Raw genomic sequence first — 24,582 nt, 5'->3', positions numbered from 1 at the left:
TTTGTTATTTAAGCACGTTGGGCATCTTTTTAAACCATATTTCATAACTTTCTTAAATGACTTGACTATGAGATAAAACTAAAGTAATAGTTAACTTTGTGCTTCTGGTTGGGTCCACTATACATGGTATATTAAAGAACTTTTTGAATTTTAAAAAGATTCCTTCCCTTTGTCCTTGTATGGTAGTTATAGAAAGTTAAATAGCTACTTTGCTCAATAGGTACTAAGGTTAGGTAATGGGAAGTTAAAATTAAACTCTTAACCATCAAGGTATGTGATTATGCTTTCTCCTAAGAAAAGCTTCAGTTTCTCTATATTTTACAGATTGATGCTGCCTCCATTCCCAACTAATTTTTGTAACAAGAAAGGGAGATACCAATAATGATTTTATAATGTTTTCAGAACCAATAATGTCCACACTGATTTGGGTTCATCCCTTAATATAGTTCTGCACCTGTTTTACAAAAGCGACTAAGAAAACAGAGAGGAAAGGAATAAGGTCTTCACACATAAGTTCCACTCTTGTCTTTTGTAATTGGACTCCCCAATGTCCATAAATGTGTATTAGGAGTCTAATTAAATATCAAATTTCTGTCTGAATAAAATTTGAGGAAGGCAGTAGCAAGTTAGTAAATTCGGTTTCATTTTTTAATTTCTGAATACTTAGTCCAACTAGCCTTTATTTAAAACATTACTTAGGTCAAGCGTGAACCATGTTCACTTAGACTATAATTTGCTAAGACTTTATTTACATTCAAACACTTATTATCCTAAATTATATATTTTAGTTTTTCTTTCGTAGGAAATAACAATATCAAAAAATGACTTTTTTCCACTAAAGGAATTTTTTTGCTTCTTTCATAATCCCATTCCATCACTTATGCTGTGATTTTACTCCTTATCACTGCCTGAAGACCGAAGATATGACTGAAGGTAATAAATGCATTAATAATATTTTGATCAGAACTGATAACTATCAATTCTGCCTGTATTTTTCAGGAATAGACTATTTGTGAAGAAAAGCTTAAATATGATTTGAATCTGATGTTTCCCTGCCATAATGTCCAGGTATTTACCAAATTAGTGTTTAAAAAACACTTTTCATGTGAATAACATAAGGATTTGGTGCAGTCTTAAGATTTAGAGTTTCAGCTGGTGGTCAGTTGTCGCGGTTGGTGAGCAGTAACTGAGCCAAGATGCTACGGAATCTTCTGGCTCTCCATCAGATTGCTAAGAGGACCATAAGTAGTGCTTCACGCAGGCAGTTTGAAAATAAGGTTCCAGAGAAACAAAAGCTGTTTCAGGAGGATAATGGAATTCCAGTGCATCTGAAGGGTGGGATAGCTGATGCCTTCCTGTATAGAGCCACCATGATTCTTACAGTTGGTGGAACGGCATGTGCCATGTATGAACTGGCTGTGGCTTCATTTCCCAAGAAGCAGGATTGACTTGAGTTTATCCTCCCAGCAATCAGTTGGTTCAGCTGAATGGAAATTCAGCTCTCTGTGGACCAGTAATCTGATACATAACCGAGTTCTTTGGGGATCAATATTTATTGACTTGTATTAGCTGCCACCAATAAAGCAGTCTTTACCATGAAAAAACAATTTAGAGTTTCAGACAGAATTTTGAAAAAGTTTAATTATATCTGGTTTTAAGACTTTCCAAGCTAGTTGCTTTAGACAGGTTTAGTGTATTGGTCTTAACATCTGCATATTCCTTACAAATATCCAACAAATTCATGATTGAAGATAAGCACAAACTCTCTTGTTTGCTTACTAACATGTGTTCAACATTCTTTTTTAAATTTTCAAATAATTTTTAAAAATTTATTTTGGATGTAGACCATTTTTAAAGTCTTTGTTGAATTTGTTACAATACTGCTTCTGTTTTATGTTTTGGTATTTTGGCCACGAGGAATGTGGGACTTTAGCTCGCCAATCAGGTATCAAACATGCACTCCTTGCATTGGAAGGCAAAGTCTTAACCACTGGACCACAGGGAAGTCCTTGGTTCAACATTCTTACCCAAAATAGTAAGATGGGTCCTGTTTTGAAGGCTGTGAGCCTCAAGTGAAATTATGAATAAGTTCAGTGTTAGAATATTCCTCCCAGAAACATTATCCTATTCATATCCAGCTCAGACTAATCTCTCCCTATGTGGTTCCCCCCTGTTTTTAAAAGTTCTTAGAATTTTGGATTATCTCAGTTTCTTGAATACAGCATTTTAGTTATTTCATGTACATGTATGTATTCTCTACCCACTGGAGAGAGTGTCTTTGGGGCATTTAGAACTTTCTGGGTATCCCCCAAACATCTAACAGATTCTTAATGTGATACTGAGCCTAAGCAAATGACTTCCTGTAGGCCTTTTGTTTCGCTGTGTTGTTTCTTCACTGATTAGTTCTCAGATGCAAAGAAAAAGATTCTATGGAAAGAATGTATTTGTGTTTTCATTTGAAAATAGAAGTAGGAACAACCAAGATGATATGCAAAATGGAAAGGGGATTGCATGTGGTATTACATATGTGCTGTTTGCAACCATGGTCCCTGGAAGAGGGATGTCCCAGGAAAGACATCTTCACCAGTGAAGGCTCTTTGAATTGCCACATATCTATCTCCCAAACCTGAGTCTCTCTTCATTTACTGGTGGAAAGGTTAACCCAGGTAGAATTCTCAAGCAGCTCTTATTATTGACCAATAGGGGCAAGCTCTCTCAAATTAAACCTTACATTGGGTAAAATTACCCCTGGCCTTAAAGTTCCTGACTTCCTCTCTCCCTGTTTTTCAGCTCTGGCTAACTCTTTGGACTAAGTTTCTTTAATTTTTTTCTCCTGACTTTTCTCTGCCCTCTCCACTCTTCACTTTAAATTGGATGTACTTCATAAAATGATGTCTAGATAACTCAGCCATTCCACTGAATTGAACTTAAATATTGGACAAAATAATTAAAACCACATTTTAAGTGGTTTTAAACTAAAAGCTAATGTGAAAATGTTGGAATTCGTACCAATATAGACATATTAAACGTAAGACCATATTCAAATACAGTTAAAAATTACATCATGTTCCTTCTACTAGAAATCTTAAAGGATATATATATATATATAATTCACCTTCTGAGTCATGATGTAATTTAGATTATATTTTATTAGACATTCTTTACAAATTTAAAATACTGCTATTTTTACATGCACAGAGGAAAATCAGTTTGGATAATTATATTTAGGCATTCATTAAGATCAACCACAAAATAAAGACACTTTATTGTGTCATTTATCAACATACTTGATATGTATATCTAAAGTGCATTATGTTACAAAAAATATAGAAATTCAGCAGCACCAAGATACATTTACAAAATAAATACATCAGTTGACAAAATAAATTATGGTAAATGTGATAATAATAATTGGATTAGCCTTGGCAAAAAAAAAAAAATATTCACAATAACCAATGTGCAGTTTCATAGAGCAATGGGGGAGACAGTTTTATTCCAATGCATTTACAATATTTACAGACAATAAATATTTCTAATACTTTCCACATGTTCATTATTACAGAATCCTGCAATACGTCTTCTGAAGGTCTCTGCTGAAAAATTCAATGCCTCCTGCAAAGAGAAAGAAGCAAAAAAAGAAGAGGAGAAAACAGGTTAATTTTCCTTATAAATGAAGAGACATAAAACAAAGATGTAAATTAATGAACATAGAAACACAATGAAAACTGATTTAGGGGACTTCTTGTAAATATCTTTCCAAAAGGTGCCTGTGGGATCTACCCAACTCTCCAGAACCCTCTGCTAGAGGCAGGCTCTTTAATCTGATCTAATGATCAATGTAATACAGAAAGGAAAATGGGTCTGCATTTCTAATTATACTCTGTCAGGAAAAGGACACCCTTTGAGAATTTTCCAAAGCTGCTAACTGGCAAGTTTGGGAAGAGGAGGGACACATCTGAGAATTCAGAATAAGGCCAGGTTGTGTTATCCATCATTAAATACACCTTGCTTAGAAGTTTATTCCCCACGGATGCCCGACAGAGGTGATGCCAAGGTTGCTTATTCTTTTCAGGTTCTCATTTGGCCAATCTCTTACTCAGATTAATGGGCTGTTGTGAGGGTTGAGTGTGTGATTTGGGGTAAATGTTAGAAGGATGAGTAATTAAAGTATGTTTGGCTGATGATTTGAGGATGAGGATATCTGTCCTTCTTTAGCTGTTCTTAAATACTAATGAATAAAATTATTTTTGGATTTTTGTTTTTGAAGCCAAAACTAAGATAGAATTGCTGCTAGTTTTTTGACTGGATCTTACGTTCGAAATTGGGAAAGCCTATTTTAAATTAGAGAATAGGAATCTATTAATTCAAAAGTACAAAATAGCAATATTTCACATCACTGTGTTTGTTTTACTACCCAGAATAAGTTTCCACTTGGGACTGACATGTTTTCTAACCCTTCTAAGCACTATAATGACAGTATTTTCAGATGTGTGTGCTTAGTTGTTCAGTTGTGTGCACTTCTTTGTGACCCCATGGACTGTAGCTTGCCAGGCGCCTCTGTCCATGGAATTCTCCAGGCAAGAACACTGGAGTGGAGAAGCCATCTCCTTCTCCAGGGGATCTTCCTGACCCAGGGATTGAACCCGGGTCTCCTACATTGCTGGCGGATTTTTCTCTGCTTCTCTCTCTGCTTTTTTCTTCTCTGTGTGTGGTCTATTTTAGGGAATACCTACTGGTGTCAAAGGAACCAACTATGGAACAACTAGGAACAAAAGCTACGGAATGGAAGCTGTTGGCTGCATCACTGCATTAACAGCCAGAATTTTACATGTCAGACCTGCATGACGGTGTGACCTACCCAAAAGCAAACTCTTGACAATTTAGGAATTGTATGTGCAGCTTGAAGAATGAAAAGCAAGTTTAGCATTTAGAGTGTTTTAACGTCTTAAGGAATCAACCTCTTCAAGAATTTTGTTTGGAATGAGAAAACAGCTCCTAGTAACAGAGGAAAAAAAGAGTTTACTATTAAAGTTTTTAAATGGTGGGCAGATATGGATGGATGTTATGAATAAAGTCTGAAAGGCAACTGTCAAACTCAATCATTTGGGTATTGTACTGATTATAAAATGTTTTGGTACTAAATGGCATCTAGTGAATTGTATTTAAGAGTAACACAAGCAAGGAGGGAATGAATAGCCTCTTGAACAATTTATTCCTCAGAAGGAAAGAAAAAGGAAATACATTAAAGGACCAAGGAAAAGATCTTTTAATTATATTTCACCCTGCCCGGCCAGTTTGTTTGTTATCCTTCCTTCTCTGATTTCCCTTTGACAAAGGCATGTAGTGGGATAGTCAGGTAAAATATATACCATGACCTAAAAGTATATGTATAAGCGTATTACTCATATGAGTATGACAACACTTTAGAGCTCTTCTGAGTGCTTAAAAGCTTTCATTTTTTTTTACATCAGTGTTTACCAAGGTAAATTATATGAGTCCCACTCTATCTGGACATCTCACGTGCAATGTCAAAAATTCTAAAATATAATCTCCAAAATTTAAACCTGTATATTTTCCACTGAATGGTTCATGTAAGAGGATCCATACAGTGTAGGCTCAATAGTTTCTCTTAAGAAATACCACCACTATTACCTATTATAATAAAGTTCATGGTTGCCGTATCATTAGATCTCTGAGCTCATCGCATTAATGCAAGGAGACTGAAGAGAGGATGTTAATAAAAGGTGAGTTACTTATAAAACTTTAAAATGGTTATTCTGAAAAGATTCTATCTGGACGACAACATTTGCATGGTCCCACATGTTCTCATCAGTACACTCCTGAATTTCCCCACTCTTGCCTACGCCTCTGTTGGACTGCAGTGAGAGAATGCCAACATTGGCTGCCAAACATAAAGTGCCTTCCACGAACATCTCTCAGAACCAGGGAACAGAAAGGAGAGGCAGAAGCATTCTATTTCTTTCAGTCATAGGTGTGGATTTGATTGGGCACTGCCTACTTTTTAGTAAATCTACTTTAACTTAGAGACAGTTTGGGGATATGAACTGACAAGGGCTGACTTTCAATTCTCCAGATACTTAAGCGCATTGCAAATTTTAAATGAATAGAATTAATTAAAACATATTTCTACTTCTGTTTATGTATGTATACAAAATGGATAAAAGTAGATTTTGGCAATAAAGCCCTTGAATTAGTTATAAATATGTACAATTAGGATCATATCTAAAAATACATTGAATGTGTGCATTAAGCCAAGATTTATAGTTTGTTATCCCTTATATATCCATTAGGTATTTGCAGAATAGATCACTCACTGGGCTAAAGACTCTTCTAGTGCCACTGTCCATTGATTACTAAAGCTGCACTATTTAGCCGATGTCATTATCATTTTATATGCTTTTGAATGATGGGTTTTGTCAATTTAAACTCAAATATCCCCTTTGAAACATCATGCTGTTATCCAGTCTTTACCAGTCAGAGGAAAGGACTGGAGAAGTGACAGGGGACTCCTTAAATAGCAAGATCGTTAGCTGCATAGAATGCATCCTTGTGTTGTTTCCCCCTTTCTTTTAAACCCCACAGAGGGCTGTACTGGAAAGTAAAAAACGAAAAGATCCCGTCAGCGGAAATGCAGAGGTAAAGAGCAGCACCAGCACAGTGCTGGCCTAAGTGTCAAGACAGGAAGTGAAGCCAGTTCTGAGCACCACCACTCCCCGTTGCCAGGTCTGCTCAGTTGCTTTACCTGTGGAAGATTTGGTTTTCAAATCGTATTCTAAACTGAGATGAATACTTACCCCCTTTTTGCCTCACAGAAACATGCATACTTAGATAGAGAGATGGATGAATGGATGATAGAGCCAGAATGAAATCTCAAAGCACGTAAACAATAAGGAGCTGCAATTTACTGAGTATTTACTCTATGACAGGCCTTTAACCCATGTAATCTCATTTAATCTTCACCTGACCCACTGAGGTTGGCACAAGTACCATCTTCATTTTACAGAAGAGGAAATCTGTCTTGAAAGACTAAGGTTGTGAATGTCAATAAATTCAGACCCAAGACTTGAACCTAAGGGTTTCTGACTCCAAAGTTTGTGAATGTGAACAGCTGCGAGCTAAGGATAAACAAGCCACATAGATGTGGTTTTATTATTCCTACTACAAAACCCTATAGAAAGTATCTCAACTTGTCAGTGGACAAATAGGTACCTAAGAAAAACTTACATCCTTCCCAATCTTTACTTAGAAATTTTCAGAAATCATGATTTTTGTTTCATGAACTGGTAGAAAACAGAGTTAAATTCAATTAAGTAAATTCAAAGTCTGTGTGTAAAAATTTAAATTTAATCACATGAAAATAAATTTAATTTTTAATTAAATAAGTTTATTTGTTCATGGTAGGATATTTTTCTGTAGTGTTTGTAGATCATATCAAAGCCTTCTTTTTTTCCCCCCCCTTGAAGGGAAAAAAAAAAGAAAGAAAAAAAGAAAAATAATTATAAAGTTCGACTTGGTATAAGAGTGGGGTAAATAAATACAGTTCTCTAACAAATGGTTAAAGTGCACAAGCTTCTAAAGCTTGAGGAAAAAGATAAAAGTTGTTAGTAGAGTATTAAAGGATTGGTTTTGGGGTTTGCTGGTGGAGAAAGAAGCGAGTGATTAAACCCCTTATGCGTTGAGGGGCTTGGAGGACACGGCAATATTCTGAGCCATCTTGGTTTTGTAAGCTTTTTAAAGCGTGGCGTGATGGACCGAGGCACAGATAGGAGATTCTAGGTCTGTGCAAGCCAGGGTAGAATGGAGTCTCCACACTGTACTTGGGACACCGAGGAGGGGCTAGGGGCCAGGAAGCTGGTTACCGTGAGTTGAGCTCCAGCGATGTTGCGGAGATGTCAGATAGGTAGTCCTCTTCCAGCCCAGTCCCAGCCACGTCCGAGGTCAGCCAGGCCGACCGAGTTCGCCGTTTCTTCTTTTCCTGCTCCTTGCGTTTTCCAGGCTTGCTTTTCTTTTTCTTGCCGGGCGTCTTCAGTGGCTGCTCTTTGTATGTCTCCACCTTGTTAGTTTCCTGAGTCAGGTATTTGCCCTCATCATCAGACCCAAATCGGACGGGGTGGTTCTTGGTGTTGGGAGCAGGCTTGGAGTTGGGGGACACCTCCGAGGTAGCTCTGATTTCGGCTGTGTGGATTTCCGCGATCAGATGGTGGAGGAAGAACCGACGCCGTAAGTCTTGGATGGACTTCCCCTTGTCATGGAGGAGCTGGTGCTCAGACACAGCCCTTTTGCTGTAGAGAGAAAAGAGCAGGAGAGGAAGAAGACAGTGACAGTTTAAAATCTGACCAAGACCACAAAGACCTGGGGAAAGCCTTTGAATGGTCTAGTTGGTCCCACAAGCCAAGCTGGCTGCGCAGGGAAGGGAGAGACGGGAAGGGAAGAGCCCGCCTTTAGGAGGCTTCAGCTTAAGTCCCATCTGTGCTGCTCCCCAGGTCAGTGACCTTGCTGAGAACATGAACATTCTTGGGCCCCTGAGGCCCCATCTTTTTAAAAAGATCAGATTCTGCAATGTCTATACTCTCTTCTCAATTTAAAATATTAAGCATCATTGTTTCAAAAATATGGACAGAAACCACTGAGCTTCTTTTCATGGTTTTTGGAGCTGTGTTGCTATGCTATGGTTTTTCCAGTGGTCATGTATGGATATGAGAGTTGGACTGTGAAGAAAGCTGAGCGCCAAAGAATTGATGCTTTTGAACTGTGGTGTTGGAGAAGACTCTTGAGAGTCCCTTGGACTGCAAGGAGATCCAACCAGTCCATTCTGAAGGAGATGAGCCCTGGGATTTCTTTGGAGGGAATGATGCTAAAGCTGAAACTCCAGTACTTTGGCCACCTCATGCAAAGAGTTGACTCATTGGAAAAGACTCTGATGCTGGGAGGGATTGGGGGCAAGAGGAGAAGGGGACGACAGAGGATGAGATGGCTGGATGGCATCACTGACTCGATGGACGTGAGTCTGAGTGAACTCTGGGAGTTGGTGATGGACAGGGAGGCCTGGCGTGCTCGATTCATGGGGTCGCAAAGAGTTGGACACGACTGAGCGACTGAACTGAACTGGGGAAATAAAGCATCCTAGTCTGGGAAACAAAAAGGTGGCTGATTTCCCCGAAGTACTCACTCCAGGCATACATGTGCATGAGCGAGTGTGCATACATGTGCACGAGCAGGCGTACATGCACATACACTGATCCCCACTTAAGAAAATAATAATAATATTGAATCTCAAAGAACAGCAAGCTCTACTAGTAAAAGCAAACAAAGTCTGAAGGATGAAGTGAGCTGTGAAGTCTGTCTAGGAAACCACCTGACTAACACACTGAATTTGGACATGATTGATAGTAGACTATAGGCTACCAAGAACCTATATATGAAGGCCAACTGTCAGAGCATGCATATTTTTCTGTAAAGTAGTGGGTGGTCTCTTTAAAATGGCTGTCTTTGTGTGTTTAAGTGAGATCATTCTATTTCCTCTGTGCATCATTTTTCTTTTTAATTTAGAATTTCAAATGTATTATCCTTAGGGCTTAATTAAGAAATTCCATTTTCTATTTGTTCTTTGTCCTAGAAATATCTCTGGGCAAAAATATGAAGTGGTTTTTCTATTAAACAACACTCTAATGAAAATAGAGTGAAAAGAATAATTTTCTATCAGTCTTTTTAGATCACACCCTGACTCTTGCTTAAACGTCCATTCATGTATTCTTTTATTATTCTGTATGTATTAACCAAATTTAAGGATTACATACATGAAGCAGTCATATTATATCTGCTACAACCACGCTTCACATAACTTGAATTTCTACCATTGAAATAACCCTCCAAAGTGGCTCATTTTCAAAAGTTTCTGAAGGCATTTCACAGGGCTGGATCCTGTGTATTTTCCCTCCCCAACACAATGATAGATTTATCTGGTCTCTTATTACTTTCATTGATACAACTTATTTAACTCTTCAGAGAAATATGAGAATAAACAAAACTCTTCATTTTACAGATGGGGAAAGTGAAGTTCAGAGATTAAAGGCTTCACACTTGCTACTTCCCTGGTAGCTCAGATGGTAAAGCATCTGTCTACAATGCGGGAGACCTGGGTTCGATCCCTGGGTCAGGAAGATTCCCTGGAGAAGGGAAATGGCAACCCACTCCAGTACTCTTGCCTAGAAAATCCCATGGACGGAGCCTGGTGTCCATGGGGTTGCAAAGAATCAGACACGACTGAGCGACTTCACTTCACTTCACATGATAACAGGCAGAACCAGGGCACTCCAAAGATGATGTCTTCTGATTCTAAAACCAAGATTGTTTTCCAACTTCCCCAACCCTTTCTCTTACTGACGTGTATATTGAGGAAACTAGAAGGGAAGGGCATAGAATAAAGAGTCTGTGTTAGGAACCATGGCAATGGGCAAATAGCAATTTATCCATTTCCTAGAAGACTGAGCTTGTTGTCCCAAGTACATTTTCATCACCAAAATAAAGAACCGGGATTTCTAGAGTCTGGATTGTCACTGAGGGAACAACAGACTGTCTAGTTATATTGTCAGTCCAAGAAGAGGAAACCACGGAAACTGTCATTATGTCTCAGACGTTATAGCCAGAATACCAGCTCTTTCAGCATTTTAGTTGTGTGCACTGACTTTAAGCCATGTAGCTTGTGCAAAAAAGACATGACTTAATGGAAAGGAATTTAACAGGAGCCTGGCTTAAATGAGGCATGAAGGAGTCTCTCTTCCTTTTGGAAGGTGCCACATGTGACCAGATTAAAATTCACTTACTTTGTGGCAATAGTTAGTATCCTGGAAACTTTTAGTGACCTACATGGAGGCTTTGCTACAATAGATTTATATAGTCTAATAATGGTTTTAAAGAACAGGACCAATACACTTACATGTTTCATAAGTATTACACTTTCATAAGTATCTCTTAGCAAAATGTCAAGTTAAAAAGAAGTTCTTACACGTGATCATTTTTACTATTTGGAGCTTTTATTACATTCTCAATTCCTGGCAGATAGCCACTCATCTGTATTGCTCTCCAAATGTATAACACAGCCCATTCTAGCTTACCTTGAAGCCAGACTTTTAATAGTTGGTCTGTTCTAATCAATTCTCCATTGCTCATGCCTCCTCTGACTGGCACATATGCCTGTCATCCTGGCTAGCCTGTCGTGTGAGTCACAGTGCCTTCCTAGCTCGGGCACTTCACTTTCCCAGGATGGTTCTCATGGGGAAATGGAGTGAGCATTCTATCCTTCTGTTTTACAAAAAGCCTACAATATGGTACAACTTTGTCTAGTTTAAAATAGTACATCTCTTGCTGAGGTACAAAGCTTCATTCTGCCTCTGGTGGGTAATTATTAATATAGTAGAAAATACAGATTTTCTTAAATGCCAAATCTGAAATGCTGTAGCATAATTTACTTACTAGTTCAAAGACTTCTACATTCAAAATATCATGAAGAATAACTTTCTGGTTGAGCAACTGCATTAGAGGATCAGGAATAGCATAGTATCTATACTGTCAACAAGGAATCAGGTCCATGGAGTGTTCTATTTATTTTCCAAATAAGACATTAACTGAGCCAAAAGTAAATGACTAGCATGTACAAACTAGATGTACACAGGTGGTGGGCAATTCCTTCCAAGAAGGAGGCTTTCACTTTAGATAATTCTGAAGTCCTTAAGTTGTAAATATGGCATCAATAATAGTCTGTTACTTTGAATATCTGTACACATTATATAGCACAGTGGTCCACATGGTATTTATTACATCCCCAACATGGAAAAACAGGTGTCCTGCGTTCACAGTTTCCTTTGATTATTATTTTTAAAAATGAAAAAATGTGAAGGAAATGCTTAACCTCTAAATTCAGTCAAAATATAGCTTTTCTGTCTTTAAAAATCACTCTCTAGGGACTTTTTGGGGAAGAAGATTAAATTTCTAAGGAGCTCTCAAGGAACACAGGGAGTAGCTGAAGTGATGGGAATTCCTTTTTTCAGCATAGGAAGAGGCAGCATGCTCATGCTGATGCTAGGCTCCTAAGAGGAAGGAGTCTGGGTTTGAGAAGAAAAGTTCTGTGGTCCATGGAAGAGTCAGGGTCAGGGTGTTAGAGTTAAGATGACTCATCAGAAGTCCCTTCCAACCCAAATGACTCAGTCAGAAGTTATGCTTTTCATTAAGTGGAAGAGACCCAGTCTGGCTCCTAAGCACATCAGTCAGTGATGTTTTAGGTTTCTGAATCTGCTGGGGTTCTCTCTCTAATGCAAACACAGAGACTGTCACCTGCCAAAAGCCCTGTTCATCTGGACGAGAATGTCCATAGGTCTCCAACTAGTGGCTCAGATGGTAAAGAATCCGCCTGCAATCCAGCAGAACCAGGTTTGATCACTGGGTTGGGAAGATCCCCTGGAGATCTTCAACCTGGCAACCTACTCCAGTATTCATGCCTAGGAAATCCCATGGACAGAGGAGCCTGGTGGACTATAGTCCATGGGATCGCAAAGAGTCGGACACGACTGAGAAACTAACACAGCCTCACTGAGTAAAGTCCTTTTAGACTCACAGGTCCAGAAGATTCACAACTTATATTGCCATGGCCTGGGACTTGTTACTGTTGTAGTAGTTTCCTCTCCTTTAAAAGTTAGCCCTTTTTTAGCAAACGTCTAAAGCAGTTTTCCTAATACTTGGTGTGAAAAGTAATTGGGGGGTAATATGATTTGATTATATGTTAAAATTTCTTTTAAGATACTATGCTGATTTATTGTAATAGCAGACTAATGTTTTGTCTAGCACACAAAAATGTACTGTTACTTGGCAATAATGCAAAAATAAATGACTTGTTTTTTTTAAAAGAACTCCATTTGGCTGTAATAATTTGATGAAACAGGTTTATCTGCTGATGATTTCAGCCTCCATGAAAAACCATGGCTGTAATGTGATGATCTATTAGCCATTAACTATAAGAATGTTTTGTGGTAGTTTTATAACCATGTGCTGAGTGTGAGTGTTTAACTGCAATATTATATTTCACCCACAAACAAAACTATAACAGAGACTCTGGCTGCTAAGTGGTTTCTGATGTGTATTTTGCAAGGTGCAACAAGGAAAGAGTTAAAAATAGCCTCTAGAACTAACTTAGCACCATTTTAATGCCATAACTGTAGATTTAATCATGGTCGATTTACTGTTTCTCAAAAGAGAAAACAGGTATTTCTTAAGCAACTGTAAAGAAAAAAAAATTGGCTCTGTTCCAAGACAGTATTTCGTGGCCAAATAAATACAGTATTTAAGAGTGCTTTTAAAATTTTAGGCTTCATTTATATTTATATATGGATTTTACATAACTGAATTAAATATGAGTCTCAAAATGAGCAAATAATCTGAAGACAATTTCCAGAAATACATCAGCAATATCTTAATTTGAAGAATACAATGCAGCTTTATCTTCAGTACAACGTTCTACACAATTTGCCTTAGGAGATTCATAATAGATTTTCATTTCGGTGCCAAGGTTCAGACATGTCTAAGATAATTTCATTTAAGGATTTTCTGCTTTAATAATAATAGACCAAGGGCACATATAAAAAGTTGCCTTTTGGTACACCCTTGGGAATTTACAAGGAAGCACCGGGAACCTGATTGTAAATATTAGATATTGCTATTTTTATTGTTATTGTAAAAGTTCCCCTTAATTCCTTCACCAGAGGCAAACTCGTCTCAGTTCTCAAACTTTCTGGTTTTCCCATCCTGGACACTGAGAGTACAGCTTAAAGATCACCCAAAGATGGTATTACATACATTCATAAACTGCTGGGCCCAACGGATTATGAAGCTAGTGTTACTTTCCCACTTTTCCAACTTTTCAGTCACACAACATGGTGCTATTTCTCTGGTGAGCTTTGATGTATGATTAAAGTCAAAATTATCCTTAAAGAATCACCAAAGGAGAATGCCAAGATAACAGATTTTCCGTCTACAATGCAAATATTTGACTGCAGATTAAAGAGCTGTTAGCAATAATTTCAAGGGGGAGAAAAAGCTTCCACGCCTAATACTCATTTTGGAACCGAGCACTCCAGCGTTCTTAAACCGTATCAATACCGATGTTGGAGTTGTGCCATTGCAAAGTTGTTACTACTTCATTATATAATATGCCTACATTATGTAATGTGGTCCGTTTTATATGCTTAAAATTATGTCATTCATAATAAAATTAGATGTAAAGTTTTTGCTTTTCACACAAAACCTGCCACCCACATTCAGTGTGTACGTATACAAGTGCACACACAGACGTATGCCGCCTGGATACCTCAGCTTCCTGCGAGTTCTTAAGCTTTTTGCAGTCCTCAGGGTTTCAGAATCTTCCCAGGTTCTGAAAATAACCCTTTTCTCTCAGTAGAAGAGATTTTGCTAGAGGAGAATCAGTAAATCGCACCCGCTCATGGAAACACATGAAAGTTGTCTTTTGCCTGTCTCCCGCTGAGGTTTTACCCTGTTCTCCCGCCGGCTTTGAGGACCCGGGCTCAGGTCCGGGCAGGTAGCGGATCTTGCCGCTCTATAAGCCGGGCGAAGAGCATCATGACCGCGGAGGGCCCCCGGCAGCGCCGCAGCCTGGTGACCTCTCCCTTTGGCCTCCCCAGCCCTCACCCGGCGCCCTGGGGAGGATCGGGCACTTACAGTCGGCGGCCGAGCTCCTCCACCGAGCGCCCGCAGGAGGGCACCGAGTAGCTCAGCAGGAACACTGCGACGCTCCATTGCTGAACTAGCCTCCACAGCATCGTATCCTCTCGCTCTGGGGACCTGCAACGGAGAGGAAAGGGGCCCAAAGTGTCAGTCTGGCACCTCCATCTCCCCGCACAACCCCGCTGCCCCCCTTCAGCCTGCTCTTAGAGAGCTTCTTCCACTTCAAGGGCATCTCCCAAGTTGCAAAGAAAAAAAAAAAAAAACTTTCACTGGAGTCTCCCGGCACTTACTTATTTAGGAATCAGCTACTCCAACCGTGTTTTTTCCACACCACACAGGCAAAAAAGGGACCGAAAAAAGGGGAAGAAAAGAAAAAATCAGAGGCGCCTCCTCCGAAATAATAACCGAAATGAAATGGTTTTATATACGTATCAATGATGAGCAACGTGTTTACACGTCTCCCATAGCAATGTCTAATTAATCTGGCCGGCAGTATCCGGGGTTCGGGGAGCAGGGCAAACTCCTTTCTAAAAAACAGAAGGAAGTTTCCCGCTCCGAAGTCAGCTTCTTTGCGAACTAGGCCGGCTTGTTCCAGAGCCACTTGTAGCGAGACCCGCATATATATACCTAGCTGTCTGTCTACCTCCTCTGGTGGGCTGGTTGCTTCCGGAAAGTTGACTCCACACACCCTGAGAACAAGTTTTAAGTGCGTGTGTCGTCTATCAGGAGGGCCAGGTGGCGGCGAGGGCGGGTTACCAGCGGCGCAGAGGGGCGGCGGCGGCCCCGCTTCACGGCCGGGGAGGCATGCTGGCCGGGCGGTGCAGGTTGGAAGCGAGTTGAAAGCCGAGCTGGGCAATGTTCACACGCTCTCAGGGAAACCTGCCGGAGAAGAGAGCAAGTCGCAAAGAGGTGGCGCCCTAGGAACGCGCGCGGGCCGAGAGAGGGCGCGGGCGCGCGGGGGGCGGGGGCGGCGACCCGAGCGGGCCCAGCTGGGCCCGAGCGAGCCGAGGGGAGCCCAGAGCTGGGAACGTCCCGCCGGCGGCCGGGCGCCCCTCTCCCACCCCAGCCCCGCGGCCCCCGGCGCTGCCCCGAGCTCGGCCGAGCCCCACCCCGGAGCGCTGGCCCCGCCGCGCTGTCTCGGGACCGGGGGCGGATCCGCACGTTCCCGCCCGGTCCCTCCGGCCCGGGACTCCTCGGCGGATCAGCCAGCGCAAGTCCTGAGGGCGTGCGGACCTCCCGGGGGCAGCCACGACCCCCGGCGCGCAGCTGCAGCCGAGTCCCGCGGGACGCGCGGGCGCCCGGGCCGCCGGGGGCGGTCGGCAAGGAAGAGGCCGAGGAGCCGGGGCGGAGAGCCCGGGCGCCCGGCATCCTCGGCGGGGAGGTCGCGGGCCTCGGGCCAGTGCCTTACAGGAGCCCTAAGCCCGCCTGGGGGGCTCGGGAAGAGCGGTGGGAACCCTCCTCCCCGGTCCTTTCCTGGAAGAAGCTGAGTGGGGAGCCTTGGCTAAGGATGGGGGAATCCTTCGCTTAGAATGGTAAAAATGGTTTCAGACTTCAGGTCGAGATGGCATTTCTAAGTGTCTCAGTACAGCTGAGGACTTCTGGAGCCCGTCCAAGCAAGCCGGCTCACAGGATGGAGACCCCGTTTTGAATTGCGGAGGGGGACCGACACTCCTGCGGAGCGCACACGAGCGTCAGGAGTCGAACCCACCCTTTCCCCGCCGATAACCTAATGTTCCCCGCACCCCCCTCCCGCGTCCCCTGTTACATATTCTAGTATGTCTATCCATGTCGCTTCAGCCCGCAGAAGCAGCGGGACTATTGCTCTAAGCCGCTATGCCTCGGAGAAGCGAAGGGAAAGCAGGGGGTTCTTCCTTAAACTGCTGGGCGGGGAAGAAGGACTGCTCTGAATTACCGGGCAGTATCGTCTAGGGAGGGCTTGCAGCGGATGTGAACGCCCGCCCAACGGACTCAGTTCTATCTTTCGGAAATGAACCCGAGTGGTTGGGAACCATTCAAGAGATGTTTGTCTTCGAGACAGACAATCCCACTGGTAGGTTTCAATACTCTGTAGAAGGCTAGTGTGACTTAGAGATGTGAGATGATTTGAGCCTGACCTTTATCACGCCTGGCTTTCTGGCTGATGCTCCACAAATTTCACCAAGTTTGGGTGAAATAGCGCCCTCTCACTGACCCTCTTTAATCTCTGCTCCGTTTCCCCACCATCAGCTGCCAGCTAACTAGCTTTATCAAACATTTGCTACTTAAGTTGGGTGGGTGTCACCCCTTCTCAGAAGCTGCTATCTCCCTCATTTGATTGCTTTAAACTTCACACTTAAAAAAAAAAAAAAAAACAACTTGGCTTCCTCCAGCTTAAAAAAAAAACTGGGAATTTCCACAACTTCCCTTGAACGTTTAAGAATTTCTAAATGTTAGACCTGTTTGCAAGGCATGAAAAGATGAAGTATCAGCACTCAGAAATGTTAATCTTTGAACATCTAACACTTTCTGATTTATAATAAATTCTTTCCAAAAGGACGCAGAAGCCTTAATGTAATCGTTAGATCTGAAGGGGGGGAAATCTGTAAAAAAGTAAATCACAAATGAGCTATTTAATACTTGCAAGTTGTTTAACATTAAAATGATAATATTTGCTTCCACAATAAAAAACCCAGAGGTGCTTAGCCAAGTTTCAAACTATCCAGGCTTTAAAAAGTCAACCCTCTCCCAATAAAAGGTTAAAACAAAAATCAGATTGAAAATATTAAATCACTTATGCTGTAAATAAATTCATTATATTCTCATAACATTATAAATTAAAGACTGGCCTCAATAGACTGCTTTGATTTATGTTGCTTTTTCTACTAATTAAACAAAATTGACCTCCCTCCCTCTCCCCCCACCCCCAACACTTTTCTGGTGTTAATGGCAAAACATCTATCAAATATTTTTAGAATTTCCTCTCCTCTACAAAAAAAGAAAATATAGACACAGGAAAAATAAATAGTCTTTATATACTTGGAATACCAAAGCTTTCCTCATAATTTATTACTTTACCTTTTCCTTGATTTACAGTCTTCTCTGCTTCTCTGGCCAAAGGAGGGAGATCTTTGCAGCAGTCTCTTCCAGAAATAATTTTTTTGTTTTGTTCTTCAAAAAAGTAAAATTAAGTCTTAAATGAATTAAAAATTTCCTGTAAGGAGACTTCTGTTCTCACTCAAGGCAATTATTAGAAAGCAGGTCCGTCTTCTAAAGCAGCCCTGTGTATCACTCAGAGTTGAGATTCTCTTCAAATATACCCTCAATATATACCTTTCTGAGAAGGATATTTTTCTGACATCATAATCTAGTTCCCAATATAATTGAATAACCTTTATGGTAATGCTGAAGACACATGACTGTAAATGAGATGACTCCACACTACTGGCTTTTTTTTTTTTTTTTTAAGGCTTAGGAATAGAAGATGTGCCAACAGAGCCTGAATGTTTGCTTAGGCCTTGTATCACATAAATGCACCTTAGCAAAGGAGGATTTGAAATCCAGACTTTAATCTGAAGCCTTGCCATGTGAAGACAGTTTAGCTTGTGAGACCTACACCTACATGAATGCCTAGCCCATGAGCAAGCCCCAGACTTCCATCTTCCCATCTCCAATGGCAACATAATATCCCAATTTTAAAAAGAGATGTTCTAAATTTCTAAGTGCTCTTTTACTCTTAAATTCGTGTTTACATAACCAGTTGGTGTCTATCTCTAGAGATATCTTCTCTTGCAATTTAGGGGAAAAAACCTCTAGCATTTATGTTTAGCTTCCTTATCTTTCTTCCATTTTTCCTCCCAGGTTCAAACAAGCAAACAAATAAACATTCAAATGAAAAAAAGGTAGCTTAAACTCTTTAAAAGTGCACCTGGGCTCAGAAATTCCCTTCTTATTACCAATAAACATGCAAATTTAACATTTGCCAATTTCCAAGTTATAGCTCTCAAATCCTATGAAACTGAACAACACAATGCATCCTTTCTTTTCTCTCTTTGTTTGCATAAAGAAGTTTGCATAATTAGCTCAAGTAAAATTATCATTTGATCACACTAGAACATGGTTCAAATCACTTTGAACTATGGCCTGGATTAGGATTTGAGATCTGACCTCTAGGTAGCAAGAACCTAGAGGAAAGTTTAAAGTAATGCCTTTAAATCCCCAAGAGGGGCAGGAAAGGGTGTGTTTTATTACTAAATCTCTTTATAGATGAGGATAGGACTCAAACTAGGCTGTCTTTATAAGAACAGGACTGGCTGATGGCAGGGAGAGGGCTGCCTCAGAGAGAAGTGCCTAGACACCATCAAGCTGATGGGTTTCTCTTATTGGCAAAGTGGGTCTCACACCTTCCTGGTCTTTCCCTACTTTTTGGGCAATGTTCAGCTTTCCCCAGACAGGACCAGAAAGCTCATGGGTAAGGCAGTTTTCCCAGAGGGCGCAAGCCAATGTGAGATGAGCAGGTCTGTAAGAAAGGGGTTCTCTGACAAGTTCTCCAAGATCAAGTACTGGTGCAACCTCCCAAACCCACGACCATCAAAACGTGAATGAGAAAGAGTCTTCCAGCTAGGGATGGAGACTGTGTGGGAGAGAGAAAGAGAGAGACACGGGGAGAGAGAAAATGGTTGTGTAGTGCGAGAGTCCTGCTCTCTTGGACTGATGCTCGCTAAATGCCCCTGGCTGGGCCCAGTTCCGGCTCCCAGAAGCAGGCAGTTCTGGACTTGGACACCACAAGGAGAGTTCCGAGTCCCACATGGCTCAGGTGACAACCTCTCCGTCTGAAACTGATCTCGGGCCTGCCACACAGTCTTCCTGGCCCGGACCCAGCTCCTCTGTGAGCAAAGTCATCTTTTCTTACCATCTGAGCCCTGCTGTCTGGAGTCGCCGGGACTTCGGAAGCAGTTCACATTCCTAACACCACCCCTCACCCCTGCATACTGGGCCAGCTCTCAGGCTCTCCCCAAGGCAGCACCGAACGGGAGCCCATCCGCACGGGCAGAAATGGTATTTGGCCTCCCACCCTTCGAGGGGGTGCTGTGCGTATTTCGCTTGAGCTTGTGATTACGTCTTTGGACACTCCCTCCTCTTTCTGGGATTCCTGTCAGAAATAAGGCAGACTTGAAACCTGCGCGCTTCCTCTCCCGGGTTTTCAGGCCTGATTGTTGTGCTCTGGGTGCAGGAAGGGGAAGCCTATGTCGCCTTGTGGTTGGAGTCCCGGGTCTTGGAAGAAGCGTGACACGACAGGACGATTTTTATCAGTCCCCACCTGCCACTGCAGACTTAGGTCACCCTTGCGTATACGGTACCCGGGGACCGTAGACCTGATGGAAAGTTTAGAGGCCTGGGAGCCCCCCGGCGGGTGTAGCTACGTTCGTTGGGTTTTCAGGCGTCTCTCCCTCAGCATCTGGACTTCGATGGCCGCACAGAATCCTTCTGTCCGCGGCGGTAGCACCCAGGCCTTCGCGCTCCCATCGCTCTGGGTTGACTGCGTGGCTTCGCACGCGTTATAGAGACGGTCCCTCCTCCCAGAAGGGCCCTGCTTCCTGCTGCCGGGGAAAAAAGAAAGCGTCGGGAACAGTGTGTCCCGAGCACAGGGTCGGAGGCACCAGCGAAACGCCCCCTAGCAGGCTGTCCCCTCCCTTCTCCCTCCTGGGCAATCGATGACTCAAACTTGACATCAGACCCTGGCGGACAGTGGCAGTAAATTCCCAGTGGGGGTGGGGGACAGAGGGTGGGGCGGCTATACTCCACCTCCGGCCCGTCCGCGTCCAGGGCCGGTCCCCAGAGGGGTGTGCAGGCTCGATCCCTCCTTCTGGAGCCCCCGGGACTCGCTGTCCTCGGGCCCGCCTCCCGAACGTCCGTTCGGCTCCGCGCTCCCGGAGCCGGGGAGCCCGTCTGCTTTATTTCATTTAACATGATCGGCAAAGCCAAGGCGGGGAGAGGGACGGCGCGGGCTCCGGGGAGGAAACGAAGGGACGTGGAACAAAGTTCTCTGCCAATTCTCCGTCGGATTCTTAGTATCCGGTGGCACCTTAAAAGGCCTGATGTGAGGGCAAAGAGACAGGTTATTGATTCTTGAAGCCCACTCTGTCAATATATAGTTGATCGGTGGTCGCATTTGGCGATCGCGGGGAGTGTAGACCGTGAAACACATGGCATCTCTCCAGCATGTAGAAAGCAACCTCTCCAGTGGCTCCCGCGGAGCTCGCAAGCGGCTCCGCGCAGGCCGAGGGAAGCCAGTGAGCTGTCCATGGTGGTTAAGGCGCCTTGACGTGCGTCCTGGGCGGTCCCGGCGAGGCGCAGACCCCCGCGCCGGGGGCCGCCACTTCTCCGGCCCCAGCCTGCCGGCCACCCAGCCGGTGTGAGCCGGGCACCGGCTGCACGTGTTCCTTTGCACCGCTCTGGGACGCAAACGGGGCGGAATTCCAGAGATAGGCGGAAAATAAACTCTCGAGTCCAAATTGTGGGTTTCCTTTTAGCTCCTTCCTGAAGATGTCTTTCCCCCTCAGCCGACACTTCTTGGGCTTAAAGAAATGTCGGTGCAGCCAGCAGTTTACCTCCCTTCCCTACACTAAGGTTCTGTTCTCAAAAGAGCGAGAAGCAGTCACTGGTCTTATGATGCTTCTCATATTTGTTAAAAGAATCTAGGAACTGGCCATCGCTTTTGGATCCGTGTAGTATCTCTAGGGTGACGCACGACGCTTCTATTGAGTAGGGAAAGTTCTGGGGTTGTCAGGCGTCTCAGAGATTTTGGTCAATTCCTTTCCAAGGGTTGGTTGGGGTCCTTTGTAAAATACTGTTGCTCAGAGGAGCGACTTCTTTATTATTTATCAGTGCCGAGTAGTGTCTGATGGCCACTCGTAGGGAAGGAGGAAACAAATTTTTTTTTTTGCCGTATTGTAGGTCTCTTCTCTGTGAAGTACAATTCTGCCTGGTTCTTATGACATGATCTTAAGAAGAAATGTTTATGAAGTTAAACCCTTATACATATTAAGACAGAGCATGTTTTGCCTTTTTAATTATCACCACATTTTACCTTTTTGTCTTTTAATGTCTCTTGGCAATTTCGGCACTACTTATCTCTATTAGCGATCTCATCTCCATTGAGTAACAGACTTCTTTAAATACTACCAAAGAAACTAAAAATATTATTGTAAACATTTATAACTCTTATTTGAGAGTTGTGCCTTTATTTATGAGGACATTCAACTAACAAGCAGAACGTAACAGAATCTTTTATGTCTCTGAACAAGACATCAGGTAGGAACACATCATTGCTTGCTGCTTTTACCCTTCTTTCTTATTGTGGTGTGATGCTTAAAAAAAAAAAAACAAAAACGAATGTGTGTACTTATTAATAACTCTGAGAATGCCTCGTGCAAAACAGAAAGTATTATGAGTCAATAATTTTTCACAGCTTTTCTTCTCTCAGTTTCTGCATTTGTATAATAATTAGTGAAGGAAAATGGAATATTTCCACATATCAATAAAATGGATATTAACATTTTACTTTCTTTTTTTCTATTTATAAAAATTAACAAAATAAGGCTTGAATGTGTACCCTATTCTTTGAAAAGTGTGAAATAAACTGGACTAATAATATTTTATTATTGTTGTTTTGCAATTTAGAAGTTCAGTTTTGTTCTATGAATCCTTTGCTAGCTAGTCTTCTTCCATATATCTCTTTACTCTTCTTTCTATGAAAGAAGAAAAAAATTGATTGATATAAATAGACTTCATTCTATTCTTTATCTGCTCTTATAATTTAGAAAGTTCCCGCCCCCACCTCCCCAACACACACTGGTAATTTAGCATTTTCCTTTGTCCAGTGTTGATATCAATGGAGAATTTCCCCTTTAAAGTTCAGCCAATTTCCTTCAGTTTCCTGAATTTTTAAAAAATTAGCTTTCTCCAACAGCTTATTAGATTTTAAAGATCTCATTCTTTTATCTGTTTATTAGAGAGGGTATTAATCCTTCCCATCAGCAGCTCTGTTAAAACTGCCAGACATTTTTTCTGCTCCCAAGAGGAAAGCATTTAATTAGTATAATTGTCTATCAGCTAAAAAAGGAAAATAAAGTCTATCGATCTCTTGTTTGTGTTCTGCTTATCTTCCCAATGTGCTTAGCACTGCTGTGAGCCCAGAGAAGGTCTTCAGAAGGTATCTGTGGAATCGAATTGGATTGCATTTCTCTCTACCTGCACTTTTGAGAAATGAAAGTATGTTTTTAATTATTTTAGATCTACTTCCTCAAATTCATATATGAAGCTCATTTCTCAGCAGCTGAAAACCTTATGTAAGGCATATTCTTTTAAAACTCATAGTGGATCAGGGATGAGGGCATCCCATCTGTTGTGCTGTGCTTAGTCGCCGAGTCATGTCCAGCTCTTTGTAACCATATGGACTGCAACCTGCCAGGCTCCCATGTCCATGGGATTCTCCAGGCAAGAATACTAGAGTAGGTTGCCATGCCCTTCTCCAGGGGATCTTCCCAACCTGGGGATCGAACCCATGTCTCCCACATTACAGGTGAATTCTTTATAGTTTGAGCCATCAGGGAAGCCCATCCTGTCTGTTGGACAGTCTTAAAAGTCTGTCTTTCCTTAATGCTTGGTGCATGGTATTGCTTTCCTGAAGATATTTCTCTCTTCATTTCATCTGTGCTTCACTTCCCAAAGACTGGTAAATGTGGGGGAAATGCGGATTCATAATTCACCAAAATACATTGAGATCAATTACTGTGTGGAAGTACTTGTTAAGAAAATTTACTGACCTTAGCAGAATTTTGTTGCGCTTTGCTCCTTTACTTCTTATTCTGCTAATTCTGCTAAGTCGTTAATTGTACATAGAACTGCCAAGGCACTTTTAATGGTTAAAAAAGGAAGCTGTTCTTTGTGGCAAGGATAATTTTTTTTTCTTTTGTCCTGTAAACACAGGTCACATTCTTTGTAAAGCTGTATTTTAAATGGCAAAAATGTACATGTCTTTAGCAGCTAAAATTGCCCTTTAAAAGGTCTAGCATGTCCTTAAATGAAGCAGCAACTCAAGTGTAGTTGATATGATTCCCAAAACCCCTCATGTTAAAAGGGATTCATTGTCGAGGTACACCAGGATGTACTTTTAGGTCTATAATACACAGTCTGGGCACCACGACCACAGAGTTCCCTCATCTCATTCCAACCCCGGTGTGGTGAAACCAAAGAGATTCCAGATCAAGGAGAGTCTGAGGATTTGTGGGGAAAGGGCTGTGTAAGTACAGTGAGTATGAATCTTTAAGATCTTCCCCAGACTTTTAAACAGTTGAGAAGGTAGCTTGTTTGCTAAGTAGGGCAAAGTGTCTCCAGGTCTATCGCTGGAGCTGCTGACATAATTAATGATTTCATTCAGAGCCTGAAAGAAGGTACTTGTATTCCCTCTGGCATGAGCAGGCCAAGTTCATGTCCAAACTCTAATATTTTGGGTTGATTTTAGCTAACAAGACTGTTGGTCCTCTTGTTACATACCCAGAACTCGAAAGCCAAATATTATATTAGGCTATGATACTTCCTAGCCTTGAGGAGGTTGACATATCCTAAATATATAAACAGTCACTATTATCTAAAGATGAATTACATTCTGGTTAGAGATTCATTATTTCTAGGTCAAACTGGGAAAACTAAAAACCATAGAACAACCCACCAGTACCACCAAACACACAGCAAACTACTTTAAAAATCAACATTTTCTACTAAGCCTTATATGTAAAAATTTTCTTGCTCCATTTTGTACTATGAGGTTAATTAATGGCAATCCTTGAAAAT

At 41.8% G+C, this 24,582-nt stretch overlaps 1 protein-coding gene and 1 pseudogene across 10 annotated transcripts; one reads left to right on the top strand and one right to left on the bottom strand.

Moving 5' to 3' along the window:
- The first annotated feature begins 1,157 nt into the window (after window positions 1-1,157).
- On the top strand, window positions 1,158-1,604 carry LOC147372528 (cytochrome c oxidase subunit 7A2, mitochondrial pseudogene; annotated as a pseudogene).
- A 1,525-nt stretch (window positions 1,605-3,129) lies between these two features.
- On the bottom strand, window positions 3,130-18,123 carry PTHLH (parathyroid hormone like hormone). Of its 10 annotated transcripts, none has more exons than XM_086401587.1 (6): window positions 17,806-18,123; window positions 15,379-15,630; window positions 15,042-15,056; window positions 14,746-14,868; window positions 7,881-8,303; window positions 7,384-7,477 (listed from the first exon to the last, which is right to left on the bottom strand). In XM_086401587.1, the coding sequence occupies exons 4-6, from the start codon at window positions 14,844-14,846 to the stop codon at window positions 7,453-7,455; spliced, it is 549 nt and encodes a 182-aa protein (XP_086257713.1). In that variant the 5' UTR covers window positions 14,847-14,868; window positions 15,042-15,056; window positions 15,379-15,630; window positions 17,806-18,123; the 3' UTR covers window positions 7,384-7,452. The 10 variants fall into 10 exon arrangements, with proteins under 10 accessions (XP_086257721.1, XP_086257722.1, XP_086257720.1 ...); XM_086401591.1 differs by having other exon boundaries at window positions 15,395-15,630; XM_086401589.1 differs by lacking the exon at window positions 17,806-18,123 and adding an exon at window positions 16,664-16,688.
- Window positions 18,124-24,582: the final 6,459 nt, after the last annotated feature.

This window comes from Bos grunniens, chromosome 5 (assembly GCF_055505025.1).
Source record: "Bos grunniens cultivar Pamir isolate PY7600 chromosome 5, Bosgru_T2T1.0, whole genome shotgun sequence".
Taxonomy (NCBI): Eukaryota; Metazoa; Chordata; class Mammalia; order Artiodactyla; family Bovidae; genus Bos; species Bos grunniens.
The sequence above is the reverse complement of the archived record's forward strand: the minus strand, read 5'-3'. Positions and strand labels throughout refer to the sequence as shown.